At 40.6% G+C, this 19,862-nt stretch overlaps 1 protein-coding gene across 7 annotated transcripts in view; it reads left to right on the forward strand.

Moving 5' to 3' along the window:
• Positions 1-19,862, forward strand: part of HDAC4 (histone deacetylase 4) — a 1,180,658-nt gene that overhangs the window by 462,021 nt on the left and 698,775 nt on the right. For 2 of the 7 annotated variants that reach the window (XM_067142124.2, XM_067142125.2), the window contains exon 2: positions 8,711-8,885. The exons of the other annotated variants lie outside the window; for them this stretch is intronic. In XM_067142124.2, the coding sequence (XP_066998225.2) occupies positions 8,864-8,885 (22 nt within the window). In that variant the 5' untranslated portion in view covers positions 8,711-8,863. The remainder of the gene's footprint in view (positions 1-8,710; positions 8,886-19,862) is intronic. 7 annotated transcript variants of the gene reach the window in all.

The raw sequence follows: 19,862 nt of genomic DNA on the forward strand, positions 1-19,862 counted from the left end.
TTTTCCTGACCACTTCTTACTGTACAACTTCTTGTATTCTAGTCGGGTAGTATTTCATTAGTGAAGGTGGGTGTTACCTTACATTCTTCTGTACACACTCACATTCTGGAATTAAGGCATTACTTAGCTTATACCCATAACGTCCCATATTCACCAGTAAATGATATCATGGTTTTAGTTTTTATTTCAAGTAGAAAAACCATTTTTAGAAAATTAGAAATTTAATCCATTTGGTTATGATTATATTCTGTCACCCATTTATATACCTTTATCATATTCTGTTCGCTTTCAGGCGTCCCACTATCTTTTCTTCTCATTTTGAATACTCTGGCATGAGACACTCCTTATTCCCATTAAAATAGGCCAAACCTGAATAAACCGGGCTAGTTGGCCGTGCGGTTAGGAGCGCGCAGGTGTGAGCTCGCATCCGGGAGATAGTGGGTTCGAATCCCACTGTCGGCAGCCCTGAAGATAGCTTTCCGTTGTTTCCCGTTTTCACACCAGGCAAATGCTGGGGATGTACCTTAATAAAGGCCACGGCCGCTTCCTTCCCATTCCTAGGCCTGTCCCGTCCCATCGTCGCCATAAGACCTATCTGTATCGGTGCGACGTAAAGAAAAAAAAAAACCGGAATAAGTGACAACCAGAATGGAGGATTGTAGTCAGCAATTTGATTTCAGCTAGCTCACATTAAGCAACGACCATGGTTTACACTTACAGAAACCTGAAGCTTCAGGCATTGCATTATTATTATTATTATTATTATTATTATTATTATTATTATTATTATTATTATTATTATTATTATTAGTTTAGCGTCACACTAACACATCGAAGGTTTCCGGCGATGCAAGGATGGGAATGGATTAGGATTGGGAAAGTAGCGCCCGTGGTCTTGTACATTGCTTTTGTAGGCAATTCGAGCTCATAAAACAATCTTAAAAATATGTATCATAAATTTAATATTAATAAATCGGCAGGCAATGCACCCTTACAATGTGTTCGTGTTATTTGAAATTTTCAGCCTCCGAATTGTTCTACGTCCAGTAATCTATATTACATAATTATTGGAGATGGTAAATATTTTGAACTCCCTCTCACAGTGCTTGTATGAAATGAGTCGTTTTCACTTTCTGCACCGAAAGTAAATAGACTGAAGGAAATAATTCGTTTGAGGTAAACAGCATGCATACTGGATGCGTATATCGTTTACAGCATATTAAAAAAATGAAGTAAGATTCATTTGGTTAGGTACGATTTTATTCTTAAACAAAGAATGAAGAACGATAAGTTATACTGCAACACAAACGAAAAAGAACAGATCATGCATTAAACTCCTAATGAAACCACTCTTAACAATGGACACCACTGGGTAACAGATTGCTATAACCAGTTAGAAAAATACAGTACTAATATCCTCCATCTCCAGTAGGGCCCGCCTTATTTTTGTCTATTAAATAACTTAATTCATCGCAAGACTATAGTCACAATCATATTGGCATTTGTTCACGTTCTTGTACAGTTCAAACGCTGGGCTGGCTCCTTGATACATGCCTTAAAACGGGACCTGAACCTTCTGGAATATTCTTGAACAACATAAAGTCTTGCATCTTCGAGTATTCTAGATCATCCTCAAAATATTTATACTTAAACTGACATACCAGAATATTCACGACCACTCTGGACCATTGTAGAGAAATCAGGAATATTCTGAAACATTCGACAAATGTTTGAATCATTCTGCGTCATTCTAGAATATTCTAAAACGTTCTTGAACATCCCGGATTATTCTGCAGCATTTTGGAATTTTCGAGGCTATTTCGAATATTGTGAACCAATCTTGAGAAATCTGGATTGTTTTAGTGTATTCTACACAATTCAGGAACGGTCTTTGTCAGCTGTGTCACGTAGCCACATTTTCTAGGAATAGCTTTTGGCACAAGAAAACCTCTATACTTTATTAGTAGGTAATTATAATTTGTAAAATGTGAAATTTCATTAACAAATAATTCAATTATATTTGAATAGCATTATCGAATAATTGAACTACATCGTCTGCAGTGCATTGCACATTTACCCAAATTACATTGTGAAAACTGTAGCTGAGATTACCTTGCAATGTTAATGCATTCTTGTCCAACTCTGGTAGGGATGTATTCACTATTGCGTGTTTCTGTGGTGGTTTGTAGTGTGATATGTTGTATGTGAACGAAGACGAACCCAAATACCCAGCTCCCGAGCTAGAGGAATTAACCAGACAGAGTTAAAATCCCCGACTCGCCGGGAATTGAACACGGGGCCCTCTGAACCGAAGGTCATTACGCTAACCATTCAGCCAAGGAGTCTTATGGACAGCTTTACCAGTGTTAGCCATAAAATATCTCGTTAAGTGCTCTTTGTTAGATGTAGCCGTATGAGTTGGCCGCTATCCCTGTAACGCACAATATTTCTTGCGGGTGAACCTCGCTTATACTTTACTCCATAGTTCAATAATTATTATGTGGAGAATTTAATTCGATGGATGGTTGCTATCATTGTAGTTTGTCCCATTCCTTCATTAACGTGCCGAGATGGTGACTGCAAGTTCCTTTGAGTCTCTTTGTGGTGGTTTAACATCACACAGCACATGGGAACTTTTCGGCGGCACAAGGATGGGAAAGAGGTAGGTAACGTTCGTGGTCTTAATGAAGGTACAGTTGCCTGCTATAAAAGAGGGAAACCACGGAAAATCGTATTCAAGACTGCAAATGATGGGATTTGAACCTACTATCTTCCAAATGCAAGCTTATTGCAACGTGACCTGAACCACGCAGCGTTCAGTTCCGCTGAATGTTTAACGATCCTCGCTCACATTGGTACAGGCATCCCAATATTACAGAATGTAAAATGGATATTCCCCTAATCTCGTTGTTAATTCTTGTTGTGTACGTGGTCTAGGGTAACTTGGTAAGCGCTCTCTCTCTCTCTCTCTCTCATTACCGAGTTGTTAAGCCTTATGACCCCTGTACGAATCCCATCCAATGTATGTGTGATTTTTGAAATGAAAAGTCCCGTGTCTATCGATCCCACGTATAAGTGGAAGTCCCATGGTTTTGACCGCGATGCCAAATCAATAGCCCCGTAAAACGACAATCTCTCTCTCTTAATTGCCTAACACTGATTTATATGTATTGAGAAATTTGATTGTAAATTTAATCGCAAGTTGCCTATACTGTTATCTTAATTTCGTCTGCAGTGTCCACTACAGTTACGCATTCGTGCCCTGCCACCGACGTCTACCGACTGGACTGGTACTTCCACTCTTCTGATCAGACGACCTTTTCCCATGCTTTGAGCGTCCATTGGCGGTGTCCTTTTTTTCCCTGTCAGTCCTTATGCCTTTTGCCGGGTGTTGAGCAAAGGTATCCTTGCTGGACGCTTGCTTCTATACCGCATGGCTAGGAGATTGTTCTGGATGGTATGGCTGCTCACACGTCGTTATTGTCCAACATTGGATTGACGAGTGATCTGCTACACTGTGGCCCGACTATCCTCTATTTCGATCCAAGCTAGCCGACGGATACCGCTGTAATCAACGCGTCGTACACCACGAGTTTTAGTCCTGGCGGCCGTGATTTTTCCCCAGTCCACGTACTCAGGGTACACACTTGATACGATGGTCGTTGGATAGCCTACACCATTTCGGAGATGGAGTGCTCGTACGTCTGGCGCCGACAATCTGGCCGCGGTCAGATGCACTGAGGTCTCGTGTTTTACCCGTCCTGTAGTCACCTTTTATCCATAGAGCCCATACGAGATATGACGTCCTGGTCGTTACATGCCGCGCCCTCCTATTACATTCTCCGGGCCGTGCAAGTGCCATTTCCTTGCGACGGCAGTTTAAAATATGTATATATTATATATGACTGTCAGCCTGGTGGTAACCATACAGCTAACCCCGATGCATCGTCAGAAACACATCAAAAAGCACAGAAAATGAACAGAACAGATACATGTCACATAAAATATGCACAAAGAGCTCTTGTTGTTATCATACTTGAGGTCTCAGGCTTGCATACAGGTTAACGAGGTAATATAAGGAATGTTCAAAGAACACATTGAAAATGAAAACCTACAACCTGTTTTCCAGTCATTGACCGGGTCAGGGATGGGATGAATGAATCATATATAGGCTATTAGTACGATGGGGTCGCCACTCCCAAAGTGATTTTATTAATGACTGATAGATGCTATGAAATGAGAATGGAGAGTGTTGCTGGAATGAAAGATGACAGGGAAAACCGGAGTACCCGGAGAAAAACCTGTCCCGCCTCCGCTTTGTCCAGCACAAATCTCACATAAATTGACCGGTATTTGAACCACGGTATCCAGCGGTGAGAGGCCGACGCGCTGCGGTCTGAGCCACGGAGGCTCCTCAAAGAACACATTATATACTGAAATTTCCGGATGGCGGAGTATACAATGCGGCGAGTTTTGTAGCGAGCTAAGTTGATATTCTGGCTGGTGATGGTTCATGATGTAAATCTATTATTGTCTTTAGTACTGTTTAATGTCCGACTCGTTGGCTGAATGGTCAGCGTACTGGCCTTCGGTTCAGAGGGTCCAGGGTTCGATTCCCGGCCGGGTCGGGGACTTTAACCTTCATTGGTTAATTCCATTGGCGCGAGGTCTGGGTGTTTGTGCTGTCCCTAACATCCCTGCAACTCACACACCACACATAACACTATCCTCCACCACAATAGCACGCAGTTACCTACACATGGCAGACGTCGCCCACCCTCATCGGAGGGTCTGCCTTACAAGGGCTGCACTCGGCTAGAAATAGCCACACGAAATTATTCTTATTTTATTATTATTATTATTATTATTATTATTATTATTATTATTATTATTATTATTATTATTATTATTATTATTATAGTAGTGTTTGTTGCTGAAAAGTAAACCTGTTGCACTGAAAAAATACATGATCTGGATTCTCGAATGACACTCTGTCATATATACAATACGGAGTTCGGCAACATGAATGCGGAATAGATAATTGCGAAAGCTACCGTGGTTGAATCTGATTCCGATGATGGTTGTAATGTATCGCGTGTTCGAATTCCATTTAGAGAATCAGGGCTTCGGCACAACGGCAGCTATCTCTAATTCAGTTGCTCATATTTGTACAACTACAGGAGCCGGAAAAAACATCAGTTTGCCAACCATGGCATACTAACCACGTAATATAGTTTGAAGACACCAGACTGTGATGCCATTGTACGTAGAGAAGCCATTGTAACTTACAAACATTCTACCTCAATAATATTTGGAACACCCACGGGCGTAAGAGCTACCGCCACATCCTCAAGGTTTCCTCCGGACCCCTACCCTTTGGCGAACCCAAGATAAACCTGGCACCAGTGTCGGACGGGCCAAGAAGTATCAAGTTATTGACCAATCCGTGTAAAAACTGAACTCGGTAAGTACACCAACCGTGGGGGAATTCTGTCCTGCAGTCTTGAAGATTATATGCAAGTGCGTAACGAACGAAGCTACGCAGCCCCAGCATTTGTGGGATTATCGTAATTTTGTAACCGTAATTTTTGTAACTACTGGGTGGACGTTAATGGGCGCTTCTCGGCTGTGAATTACGGAACACTTTTATACCTGTTTCCGGGTTATTGCTGCATATGTGTTCAAAGAAGAATCGAGATAAATGAAATGTTAACTAATCTAATACATTAGCATATCCTATTTTAAAGGAAAATAAAATGAAAACCTGTCAGCAGGCACTTTAATTATTGTGAATCCTTGGAAAGCAGAGTTATCTAAATTTAACGTGCCATTAAAAGTACGTACAAGGGACTATCTCATTTAATTACTCTTAAATGCCAACCAACTCTGCTGGTAATCGATCCCGTAATCCTGACTTTTCACCAATCTCTATAGCTGTTGCACTTCCGTGATGCAACGAGCAAGAAAGGGGTATTTATTCTCTTGATCTTGGACTTCGTGAAATCTGGAAGTCGTTATCTGTGAATGACTGAATTCATTCATTTATTTGTATTATTTGCTGTTTCTACTGCAATGGCTGTGCGTATTTTCGACCTCGTGCGTTTGTTCCAAGATGCACGAATAGCCTATGGCAACATTTGTAGGTTTTTTAAGGAGACAAATACTCGGAAGGATGTTAATGAACTTACTGGATTAGAATCTCTAATGTCAAATTGCACGTCAAATTGCCAAGCCGTTTCGTAGCTAGTCAGATTAATTACAAGAATACAGGAAATGGTGGCTGGAGTAGTTGGAGTAACACAGTCTCTTTATTACATTGATTTAAGTGGCAATTGGGATTTGTTTCGTCCAGTTCAGCATTTTGGCAGGTGTAGGTTTCGAATATGACAGTTGTTTCGAATGAACATTTTGTGAAGTGTCGTTACATCTAATTGGAAAATGTCCATTTCATTGGAGTTTGAATCTGACAGGTGATATTTCACATACCAGGCCTCAGTTTAAAAAAAAGGAAAGTTGTCTCTTGAAATGCGACTGGTGAAGTTTATTATGCCATAACGTTATGTTATAGTATGTATGTTGGGTATTCAGCCCGAAGGCTGGTTTGATCCTCCACAGTTCCGCCAACAGCTGTCATAAATAGCCTAAGCGTCACTGAAGAGGCACACTAGGGAAATGAGGAGTGAGATAGTTTCCCGTTGTTTTCCTCACCGGGCCAGAAGTTGCTATTACATATCAGTCTGCCAAGCCCACTGAAATGCATGCACCAACCGACCCTATGAGTGATATTTTCACACCATTCATAACAGGGACTGGCTGCTTAAGGAATGGTATTACTAGCATCGCTCATACCTCGGTCACCTTCATATTATCAAAGCCAAAGACGAGACTGAGACAGGACAATGAAAGTAACAAATTTATTCTAGCCCATACCAGAAGACATAGTGCACTGTAAACACTACATCTCATCAGCATGTTATAGTATGCAATGTTATATTGAGGTTATGCGAACATAAACCGAGCGAGTTGGCCGTGCGGTTAGGGTCGCGCAGTTGTGAGCTTGCATCCTGGAGATGGTGGGTTCGAATGCCACGGTCGGCAGCCCTGAAGGTGGATCCCCTGTTTCACATCAGGCAAATGCTGGGGCGGTGCCTTAATTAAGGTTACGGCTGCTACCTTCCCAGTCTGAACCCTTCCCCATCCTTGCGTCGCCGAAAATGTTCGATGTTTTAGTGAGTCGTTAAACCATTAACACACATGTGAAAGTCTCTCAATTTTCATTCTAGAACGTTTTAAATGGTAGGTATCATGGTTTTTATAATAGGAGAATCCTTGTGAGTACGAGAACAGCGAGCGATTTGGCCATACGGTTAGAGGTGCGCAGCTGTGAACTTGCATTCGGGAGATAGTGGGTTCGAACCGCAATGTCGGCAGCCCTAAAGAGTTTTCCGTGGTTTCCCATTTTCACGCAAGGCAGATGCTGGGGCTGTACCCTATTTTTTTTGCTAGTTGCTTTACGTCGCACCGACACAGATAGGTCTTATGGCGACGATGGGACAGGGAAGGGCTAGGAGTTGGAAGGAAGCGGCCGTGGCCTTAATTAAGGTACAGCCCCAGCATTTGCCTGGTGTGAAAATGGGAAACCACGGAAAACCATTTTCAGGGCTGCCGACAGTGGGGTTCGAACCTACTATCTCCCGAATACTGGATACTGGCCGCACTTAAGCGACTGCAGCTATCGAGCTCTGTACCCTAATTAAGGCCACGGCCGCTTCCTTCCCACTCCTAGGCTTTTCCTTTCCCATCGTTGCCTTAAGACCTATCTGTGTCGGTGCGACGTAAACCAACTTGTAAAAAAAATTACGGGAAGTTAATGTGGTAAAAAAAAGGTAGTTTTGATACTGCTGTATATTTTACTGCAGATTAATTGAGGGAATGTGAGTCATACGCCATTAAACTCGGATTATTACGAAGTAAATAATGAAGTCTGAATATGCCGTCTGAATTCACTTGAACTTTCGGTAAGTCTGACAGACTTGGTACCCTCAACATGCGACTTGACATAATTTCCAGTTTATGCAATTGTTTTTATCCATATTCGAGTTTTTTTAACTACACTCCATATGCTGTCATTTATATAAAGCATATATGCCACTGCATATTTCGTATACCGTAATTGTTGCAAGTTTCATGTATGTCAGTCTTGCGATTTAGGTTGTTGGCGAACTTAGTATGGTTACGTGCAGCCTGCGTAGGCTTCCATCCGTAGATCTGGGGTCGGGTTGGTTCGAATTTTTTTAAACTGTAAGCCAACCTCGTAACGAATATCCGTGGTTTCTCTCAGTATAGTGCCTTTGTTGTAGACCAGGGCCTCTCCCGCACCGATTGTGCGTAAATTTAAAAGAACACGCACGTACAAATATAGGCTATCAGATAGGTTTCAGTCACACAGTAAGTGCATGAAGGTGGTGGCTATGGTGTCCGCAGCCTCCAAATTTAAATAAGAAATCCAGACGAGTTCTTGTAAGAACGGTCTGAACTTCATCACATGACTTAACTTTCTGGGGATTATTTTTAGTTTACCTTGGTTCGGCATGATTATGCGTGAAGTATTCAGTACTTTATATTATTTTTCATAATCGTATTACTTTCCTAATAATAGATATGTTGAACAATTAGTTTCGTAGGCTACACATAATGGTTTATATTCTAGGTTGAGCGATAGCTGCAAATAGTATTAAGTTGAAGAATAAGGTGTGTGCTTGAGTTACTGACTGTAACATAAAAACGAACTTCAGTTGCTGAAGCTGGACTAGAAGAGATTCTATCATCTTGTTTGCCAAAGAATGGTCTCCCTCGGTCTGAGATGCAACGCCATCAGCAGATAGGTATGTATGAAAGTCTTTCTTCGTTAGTAATTTTATAACTTGTTATCCTTTGCATACTGTATTTCAGTAACAGGAGGTTTATATCTCGTGATATTCAGACTGGTTGGTTTGTTGTTTTTTTTCGTTTTTATGGCAGTGCTCTCTGTTTGAACATATGAACTTTAAGAGCATTATTTAAGGACTTACGAAATTATATACTTTGTCAGATCATTTAACACTAAGGATTAACATTGCTCAAGTATACAGGTTGTATGAAAAATGCCGTCCATGGCCGTGTTAAAGGAGATGAGGACAATTAAGATGATAGAAACCAACCCTGAAAAACGCAGTTATCATCCAGAGTTAACTGGGCGAAGTAACGTAATATCATTCTCGACGAGATGTGCGGGCCAAATCTCTCTTGAAATTCTTCAAAAGAAACCCATACGACGCACAGTCGGACCAAACAAGACTGATCTTGAGAAAAAGAAAAGAAAAAGAAACAAGGAATTTTATAGAAGTAGGCCCTAACTGTCCTTTATTCAAACAATAGATAAATTCATGAAACATAGTCTAAGTTTTTAATAGTGAAAAAGTTCATTGGCGTGCTGCTACGGTCACGGCAATGTCTGAATCTTGAGCGTACGCGGGTCAGTGAGAGAGGAACTTGGTACCTCGGGAATTGTGAAACGCACCAGTGTCGTGTGCGGGTGGAATAACAAGGCGTCTATATCGTCAGGAAATAACTTTTTTCATGCGATTACATGTAGGTTTCATGAATTCAGTAATGGTATTATGGGTCGGTAAAACAGTGTAGCGAAAACGTGATAAAAGGATATCATATTCATCGTGACATTTGTGTTCATTTCATTCACTATACCTGACGTAACTGGAAACAAGCCTTGTTACAATAGCTGTACAAAATTTAAAAACTTCTACTCTTGCCGTGTAAGTTAATTACACTGAAACTTCTTTTTTCCAAGAATAAGTGGGTTGGCTGCACTGTGCGGCGAACCATTTATAGAGAGAGTCTGTTACAATAATGTAGCACCTTTTTTGTATAAAATATATCATTTATGTTTCTTGGTACAAGTGTGTACCAGTTGTTTAGACTGATTCACTGCCATTCAGAATGATGCTACCAGCTAATTTGAGATCTCGGAACTTGCTGTTCTCTCACTAGAAACACGTGATTGCATGAGCGGCTCATATTTGTACTGTACCATGACCATTAGAGGTCTGCCTATGAACACAAGTTGATATCGTTTTTCGCTTTTCAACTGAATTAGGATGAAAATAGAGGATTTGTTACAATTCCACAGGTATAAGTTATAAAAATGAATAATTACGCACATATGTATAAAATGGAATTCTAGTACAGTACGGTACTTAAAACCACAGTAATGCAATATAAATTTATAGAAATACGTAACCTAAAATTTTAACACACACCTATTTTCACAATAAGAATGGGAATGTTACATAATTTAAGCAATTCTACAAACTTTAGCCCCTTACTAGTGGGTTTATACACAATTACCTCTTGAAAGGAAAATACAACCAATTCAGTAAAATCATGCCGGGCTGAGTAGATCGGACGATAGAGCGGGATTGCTGAGTCCAACTTCGCAGGTTCGATCCTGGCTCAGTGTGGTAGTAAATCAGGATGCTCAAATACGCCAACCTCGTGTCCGTAGATTTACGGGAACAGTAAAGAACGCCTGCGGGACAAAATTCCGACTTATCGACGTCTCCGAAAACCGCATAAGTGGTTTATGGGACGTAAAATCAATAAAATTATTATTAGTAAAATTATGTCATGATTCTTTTGTTTTTTCACGTCATGAAGGGTCTCGCCGCAGATTAAGTGGAAGACCTTTCGATCTCTTTCTTCGTTCATCAAACATGTCTGTCGGACGTTAGATGAGATGATGCTGAAGATAGTATTCCAGTAAAACCGTCCGGCTCACTATGTAAAAGGGAGGAGAACAACTAGGATATCGGCCGTAGGGCGAAAGATAAATATTCGTGTGTAACAATTTGTTCGTCTGCCCTTATCAGTTATTCTTCAGTTAGGTGGTTTATTGTCACCCCCACCATGGCTTGGACGGTAAGACGCCGGACTTTCACTGCTGTACGTGGATTCTAATCTCGGTTGGTCCATGTGAAATTTCTGCTGTGCAAAGGAGGTGGTGGTGGTGGTAGTGGTAGTGATTATTGTTTTAAAAGGATGTACAACTAGGCAACCATCCTCGGAGGCGAGATTGATTTTCACCTGGATCTGTCCGGTTTCAAGTTAGATTCACTACGGCTCCATAATAATTTATTTAATTCATTCTTTCACTTATTTATCAGACATCGTCCTGCGGAAGTGTAACAGGCTTCTGTGATGAAATTTTCTCATCAGATGATTATGCAGTGGATCTAACTGCTAGACACAACAGAACCGGTAGGAATTATCATACTTGAGACGTCATCTGAATCGGAATAAGATGATCACTATTCCCCAGTATTGGACCAAATTAGGTAAAATACGTAATGAGCTAAAACTTCCCAATTTGAACGAGATTATGGGCCTAAGGTGGACATAACTGGCAAATGTCCTTTACAAATGTCTACTTAGCTGATGTAGTGTGATATTTCTCAATAAAACTATACAGTGATCACTCCCGCTTTTATTTATCCATTTAAAAAACACTTAATGTGAGTTCTTTGATCGCACATGTAATAGAGGCGTAATCATTGAGTGTAAAATAATTTTAGGACAGTGAACCGTTCCCACGTCACATTTTACACGTTCGTTCTATGGCACTGGTACAATAATATACCATCCAATCTGACAGGTCAAATGATTAAAAAATCAGAACGTGTGGATTGTCTACATCGTTTCAAACCATTAAAAATCAAAAAAAAGTAATTTAGAAATGTTAGCTCACCTTCTGCCCCATAAAGGGGCCTTCACTGTGCGTGCGACGTCTTAAGTCATGTTTATTTTGTGAAAACCACTTCTTCGTTGTATAAGGACCATGAGACGTCTCGATCCGTGATTAACCGGAGATCGAAGTTTTGCACGAATATAATACTTCGCTTCACTCGTAGGCCCTATCATCGCTCGAAATTAAAATTGTAATGGAACAGAGAAAACGCAGGACGACCGCGTAGATGCTCACTGATAAATTATGACTGAAAGACTATGTTACGTTATTTTCTCCTAGTAGACTCTGAATGAAAACGGCTAATTAGAGGTTTGTTCCTTTCCACATTTTAATAGGTCCCGATCTCCTTTATCAGCGCCTGCGATTATGGGATGCCATTTTCTTACACGTTGTATGTTATGTTACTTCCTTTACATGAATAAATTTTTCACCGTCATCGTTGCCTACCTTCCGATGAGCCTCTTAATACGGCACCGACACAGGTAGGTCTTATGGCGACGATGGGATAGGAAAGGCCTATGAGTGGAAAGGAAACGGCCGTGGCCTTTATTAAGGTACAGCCCCAGCATTTGCCTGGAGTGGAAATGGGAAACCACGGAAAAAACATCTTCTTGGCTGCCGACAGTGGGATTCGAACCCACTATCTCCCGGATGCAAGCTCACAGCTCTAACCGCACGGCCAACTCGCCCGGTGGTTCTTTTTTTAGTGGGGTAGTTTTGTGTTGCTGAAATAAACGAAATGGCGTATGGCATTTAGTGCCGGGATATCCCAGGACGGGTTCGGCTCGCCAGGTGCAGGTCTTTCTATTTGACTCCCTTAGGCGACCTGCGCGTCGTGATGAGGATGAAATGATGATGAAGACAACACATACACCCAGTCCCCGTGTCATTGGAATTAACCAATTAAGGTTAAAATCTCCGACCCGGTCGGGAATCGAACCCGGGACCCTCTGAACCGAAGGCCAGTACGCTGACCGTTCAGCCAACGAGTCGGACTTTGTGTTGCTAATTACAAGAGAATAAAAATGTTTGTGGTGGGCTTTACATAGCCTATCTCTGAATATTTCACTTTGCGTTACTGCCTCCGTTAAAGTGCTCAGGATGATTACGAAATTGACCATTATTGCTGTACAGTTGTGCCTTGCACACTGAATTGGAAATTGAACATGCAAATTTTATACCCTGAACATACATATTGCTTGCTGTAACCTCTGAGATATGTAATGTTTATTGTAGTTAGATTGAAGTTTTAAGGTCGAACTTATTAACTCCTTGGAATTGAATGGAAGAGAAGTCTCGTTGCACAGGTGATGGGAACTTGTCGTAGCATTCGAGGCATAGCGAAGCTTCGTTATTTTCGAGTGAATGAATTAATTGGCCTGTGTCAAGACAAACCAGAAGTGTGTTATTATCCTACTTGATCATCATATCACGAAGAAAGCACACTCCACCAATTGTTATAGTTTTCAGTGCTCCTATTATCTTATCTCATTCCTAAGGGATGTCACCGCTCGTGTTGGATGCCAGTTTATTTCAGAAGTTCCGTTATCTGAACAATTGTATTTTTAAATATCTATATACGTATTTATATTATTGTTTATTTTTTCATTTCTTTATTCCAGCGTAAATGCAACTGTTTATTATCTATCCGAACATATTGATTGTTAAGTGCCAGCCCTGTGATGGCCCTTTTCGGTACATCTCGGCAGGGACTAGTGAGTCAGCTGACCGGGGAGCTCCCAGCCGGCATGGAGGGCATGGCTGGCTGATTTCCGTGTATTGTTCTCTTCGGCTGGCTTACTTGTGAGTTTCTTGGAGATTTAACGAGAATGTTACGCCTCTACCCACCTCGCGAATATTCTGGTTCACATCACCCGAGCTATAAAAATGGAGGCTACCTGCGCACAGTCGGTGTTGGTGCTGGACTCGGAGTCATTGTTGGACACTGTGGTGGTGTCAGTGTAGGAGTCATTGTGTTGGGGCTACAGAGGTGTTGGCTGTCGCTAGTGTCCCACCAAGGACTGAACGAGGAGCTGCTGCTGTTGATATCGGAGTGTCCAGAGTGTGGCTGGACGGAAGACTGTGTGCGGAACGGAAGACTGTGATATACTGGATATGTATTAAATTGTCAAGAGAGGTTTATTACGCTTTAGTTCAGTGTATTCTTAGCTACGGAATATTGGCATGGGGAGGAGCCTACAAAAATGTAATAAATAAAATACAGGTTGTTCAGAATCTTATATTACGAATTATGTACCAGAGTACCCAAGCAAATATATTTAATGTAAAACAGCTCTATGCCCTTGAAATATCCAAATATATTAACAAAAATAAAAATATAATTGAGAACATTAAACATTAATATTCAACACGCAGTAAGATGTACCACCGTTGTATGTTATACAAACCCAACCTTAGCATAACAAAACACAGTTTCTTGTACTTCACTCCAAAATTATTTAATGTGTTTTCAGGTTCTTTACAAACTACTTCATTAAGCCAGAAAATGAGTCTGTGAAGTGTCTTAAAACCTTTGTCATGGATAATAAAACTGTTATTGAAATAACTAAATGAAAATATCACGTCATCATATTCATTTTCTATTCGATGCTCCACCATACCCATACTCGTACTTGAGGCGTCATTTTCAAATATATTTCTCTCTAAGTAAATATTCTAAATTACCGCACACAAGGTTTCACTTTACGTGGTATTTTACTGATATCCTGACTAGACTCTGTTGAGGTTAGTGTGATTGTGTTATGTATAATAATAATAATAATAATAATAATAATAATAATAATAATAATAATAATAATAATAATAATAATAATAATTAATGTGTGAAAGAGATATTTACAAGTTCAATTTATTTTAAGTTTTACTATGTTAATAATAATGCTACTTCTGTAATATATGTAAGAGTTAGTTACAATATTAATTTTTTCAAGTATTAATGTTATTAGAAGAGTTATGTATATAAGAAACAGAGTCCTGTAAAACAACGTAATGAATGAATAAATACTACTACTATTACTACTACTACTACTACTACTACTACCACCTGTGAGTACTGTGTGTTTGCTTATTTCTATGTACTGAGGATCGCCGTGAGTCAGTGAGGTAAGCCGCTACCGTGAGTGTGAGGGTAATTGGACCTGTGTTAATATTAGCTGCTGTGAGTATCGTCCTGCTGTTAAATACTGTTGAGCTGTTTAGTTGTTCACTGCATGTTCACTTTTGGGATTGAGTCATATGGTCCGATGAGACAAAAATAAATCTTTTTGGTTCGGATGGAAGCTACAGAGTTTTGAAAAAGCCTAACATAGCCTACCGTAAAGAATATACTATCCCGGCAGTGAAATACGGAGGTGTTTCCATTCTTTTGTGGGCCTGTATCTACTCTCAAGGGGTGTAAAATCTGCACTGCATTGAGGGAATAAGGGACAAAATAGTTTATAAGGACATACTGGCAAAAAACCTGCATATTGCCCAAAAATTGACTTTTACGGTAATTACACGTTTCAACGTGATAATGACCCTAAACCTACCTCGGAACTTGTGAAAACCTGGCTGATTCGGAACTTTTCCTATTTACTCAAAACTCCTCTTCAGTGAGCGGATTTAAATCCACTTGAACGTTTAAAATCGATTTTGAAAAGAAGGCTCATAAGCTGTAAGAGTACATCCATACTGGAGCTCTGAAGAGTTACTACAGAACAGTGGAAGAACATCAGTCACGGCAATGCAAGAAAATACTCACTTCTATGAAAAGACGATCCGAGGAAGTTATTAAGGCAGGTGGTTATTCCACATGATACTAATTTTGTGGAAGTGTTGATTCTTTTGTCTTTCGAATAGTTCCTAGAATGAAGTGTACGAATTGAAAGTTGTAAAGGAAGTTCAGTTTCTGTTTCGGTTTCATATATCTTCTGAAAGTGATATGTAAAATTTGAGTTCACATTTGAAATATATACGTCACACTTTATGATGTTAAGTGCAAACAAATGTATGTATATTTCGCAAAACAGCCTACTTGTATTTACATTCCAGCTGTACGAACAGAACTGTTGCCTACTAGTTGCATCGATAGGTAATTACTGCCTCCCCTCCAAGCAGGACTGAAGGCGATTGCTGGCTGCCAAGTGGACAACGCAGCACAACCGAAAAGCCAGACTGTGTAGCTCAGGCGCTAGAGCGCTGACCTTCTGAAGCCAGCTTGGCAGGTTTGATCCCGGCTCAGTCGAGTGATATTTGAATGTTTTCAAATACGTCAGTCTCGTGTCGGTAGATTAGCCGGCACGTAAAAGAACTCCTTCTGGACAAAATTCCGGCATCTCAGCTTCTCTGAAAGCAATAAAATGAAATGAGTGGGACGAAAACCCGATATTATTATTTATTATTATTATCATTACTACTACTACTACTACTACTACTACTACTACTACTACTACTACTACTACTACTACTACTACTTGCAGTCGAAAGTGCGGATTGGTACATAGTGTGTGGGTATTTTCGGAGTCTCGAACAAACATCTCGTATGTCTGTAACGGCAGTTAGTCGGTAAACGTTTGAGAGAATGTGAATTACTGTCCTGTATCCATGTAGAACATTTTCCTATAAGGTCTCAACACCTACATGAAAATTTGATTTTTTTTTTTTTTTTTTTTTTTGTAGTAAATAACAGGAGTTGAAAGATATCATCTTGAATCACGAATTTGGATTTTGTCTTGACCTGTATAGGAGTTGCAGCCGTTTCTGAGGACGTGTGCATGGCATCGTTGTCGACTGAGAAAAAATATTCGCCTGCTGTTGGCTGTAATGTAAAGTTCCTCCTGCTTATTAGTGTTGGCTACTGAATGCATGATTCGAAGCAGTGTATCGATTCATTCAAGTGTCCGAGTGAATCGATTCACAGGAACGGCGAGCTCACGGCACACGATTCAGCTTACTCCCAGCGGACAGTGCTGAGTGGCGCACTCACTGGACGTTGACGGGGAGCCGAGCTTCCGCTGCAGCGAGACAGTGAATCATGGCACATCGAAAGAATCGTGAACGAGAGCGGCTCAGTGAGACACATGATACACACGGCTCCTTATCGGCTCACTGGACACGCGGAGAGCCGAGCTTCCGCTGCAGCGAGACATACAGTGAGCCATGGCACATCGAAAGAATCGTGAACGAGCGCGGCTCAGTGAGACACAAGATACACACGGCTCCTTATCGGCTCACTGCAGCGAGACATACAGTGAGCCATGCTACACTGAAAGAATCGTATGCTATAATGGACTCTCGAGCTCAGCTCATTTGAAAATAATACCCATTTGCATTCACTGTCCTCTTCTTACAGGGAGGTATAAATAATTGATGGATTTATTTGCAGTGTTAAAAAGGTAGTCACAACATAATTCTGAAGTAGCTAGTAAGTAAGTAGGCTATTAGGTTATACTATTTATTAGTTTAATGAATCTTAGTATTATAACTTAGTTGACATTTGACAATTAAACTCGACTCTAGCCTGCCCTATGAGTATGAGTCATGCTCATGACCACTCAAAAGTACCTGTTTTATATTGGGAAGAACGGCTCAGTATTCTCTCAGTTCATATGTCACATCGTTGCACAAGACTTCAATCATATGTGGACAGACGCAATAACAGTATGTTGAATCAGAAAACCAGCGGGCTACTGTACATCTCGGGTAGCCTATACAAAATATGACGATTTAAAAAAATCCTCAGATTATAGAAAAATACTTTTTTTTTAAATGACTGAGCGAGTTGTCTTGCGGTTAATATCGCGTGGCTATGCGCTTGCATTCGGGGGATGGTGGGTTCGAATCCTACCGTCGGCAGCAGTTAAGATGGTGTTTCCGTAGTTTCCCCATTTTCACACCAGGAAATGCTGGGACTGTGCCTTAATTCAGGCCATGGCTGCTACCTTCCTAATCCTAACCTTTCCCACCCTGTGTCGCCGGAAACCTTCGATGTATTAGAGTAACTAGCATTTTTTTCTAAGAAAGGAGTTCATAGTATGAAGACCAGATGGCAGCTGCGAGCACTGAATGCTGTTGCTGCTGTCTTACCAGCACATACTATACAGATGCAGTAGGAGCGGTGACCAATGAGCCGTGAATCGGATCACTGTATCGATTCAGTAACGTGAACGGAATCAAATGAATCGATTCAGTAAAATGAATCGAATGTCCCATCACTACTGCTTATAGGGACATCATCATTGCTGTAGTAAATCGATGGTGTAAGCAACATTGTAGTTACCCTTCTAAAGGCCAACTTAGAAAATATGTTTCAACCGAACGTTTCCCGCCTTCAAACGCAACGCTTCGGGAAGGACCTTCTCCAAGTCAGTGTACTTCTACAAATCCTCGCCAGGTCACCAGCCCGTGGTCCCGTTGGGCATAGGCCTATGCTAGAAATGGTGGACGAGTGATAGAACATTTCTTTTACCGTGAGCTTTACTGCTCAGAGACTGTCGTTCGGGTTTCAACAAGTTTGGAATGAAATTTAACAGAATTCATGCCTATTACCCTTCTTCTCATAATTCACTTTTACATTGTACTGTAATATTGTATATATTTCGTCGAATTCTACTGGTACGCCCTGTTTTATAACAGAGCTGTGGTGCCCGACAGATGTGTAAAGAGGTGCGTACGCGCCGACGACTCTAGTATTGAACACGGCCAGAATTTCGAGTCAGGAGAATACGTATTTTTCGATTCTGTGTGCGTTCAAAGCTGCTGGCTGACAGAAATGAGTTGAATTTTCAGTTCGATTTCCAAATTTAAATGTTTTGAATTGACAGGCAGTATGCAATATTGTTTTACATGTCATTACCGTCTGTAGTTTTCTGAGAACTGTTTTCTTTCCAAAGCACTTTGGAGAAAATGCATTTACTTCTACAAGATTGTTTTAATGTTTGCGTAATATATTCGTGATTTTTTCCCCAATGATGAAATTTTGGCTTGGCTACGAAAATCTATATTCCTTCAAACCTTCATTCACAGTTCTTGGAAACACCAAAGTCTCCTGCTTCTGCAATCTTCTGAATAGTACAAAACGTGTCAGTAATTGTGGAACATTTTGTTTAGTTGATTAATATTCGCTTCTGCATTATGATTTTATCAGATATATATAATGCTATACTGTGCAGGGCTGGAAAACCTCATCCATCTTTTAATGATACGCATTCAGCAAAAATAGTAAGATTTTTGACATTTGTAAATGTTTAGCTTTCTATATTCTTCCAGTCTTTAATTCTGAACATCATCGTCCTTTTTGCAGTCACGTCATAACTTCCATTTCCTAGAAATTTTCATTGTACATTAGCTCAAAGTGGTACACTTTTCTCAGAAATAATTGACCGAAGAAATGACTGTGCGGTTTGGGTCACGTAGCTGTGAGCTTGCACTTGGGAAATAGTGGGTTCGAACCCCACTGTCGGCAGCCCTGAAGATGGTTTTTCGTGGTTTCTCTTTTTCATGCCATGCAAATACATGGGCTGTACCTTAAGGCTACGGTCGCTTCCTTCCCACTCTTAGTACATTCCTGTCCCATCGTCGCCGTCTCTCCCTCTCTCCGACGTAAAACATAGAATTGAATGTGAATAGAAGGACGTGATAGCCGACTGGCATCGTCGCTAGCTTCTTACTAAGGCTACTGTGTTTGAAATCCCGGCGAAAGCATGTGCAATTTTTGAAACGAAATGTTAGTCGCTGTGGCTCGGATTCCACATAAAACTAGAAGTCTAACAGGACAGAATATCAACATTTAAAACATCTCTGAAATACCCTTTTTTTTTTTTTTTTTTTTTTTGCATACTTACTGTTGTCACTAATCTCATGTAGTTATAAATTATAAAGAAACATTTTTCGATACATTAGAGATTTTTTTTTTTCGTTTACAGTCTTTGTACTATCGGTCTTCCATGAGATTCAGAGTTGCCAACCAGGCGTACCTAATATATTAATTCCCTGCGCCTGACCTGTCATCTGATGGATCAGAGGATGGTGGCCAATGTGGCGACAAGTTGCGAGGAGGCAT

This window comes from Anabrus simplex, chromosome 2 (assembly GCF_040414725.1).
Source record: "Anabrus simplex isolate iqAnaSimp1 chromosome 2, ASM4041472v1, whole genome shotgun sequence".
Lineage (NCBI taxonomy): Eukaryota > Metazoa > Arthropoda > Insecta > Orthoptera > Tettigoniidae > Anabrus > Anabrus simplex.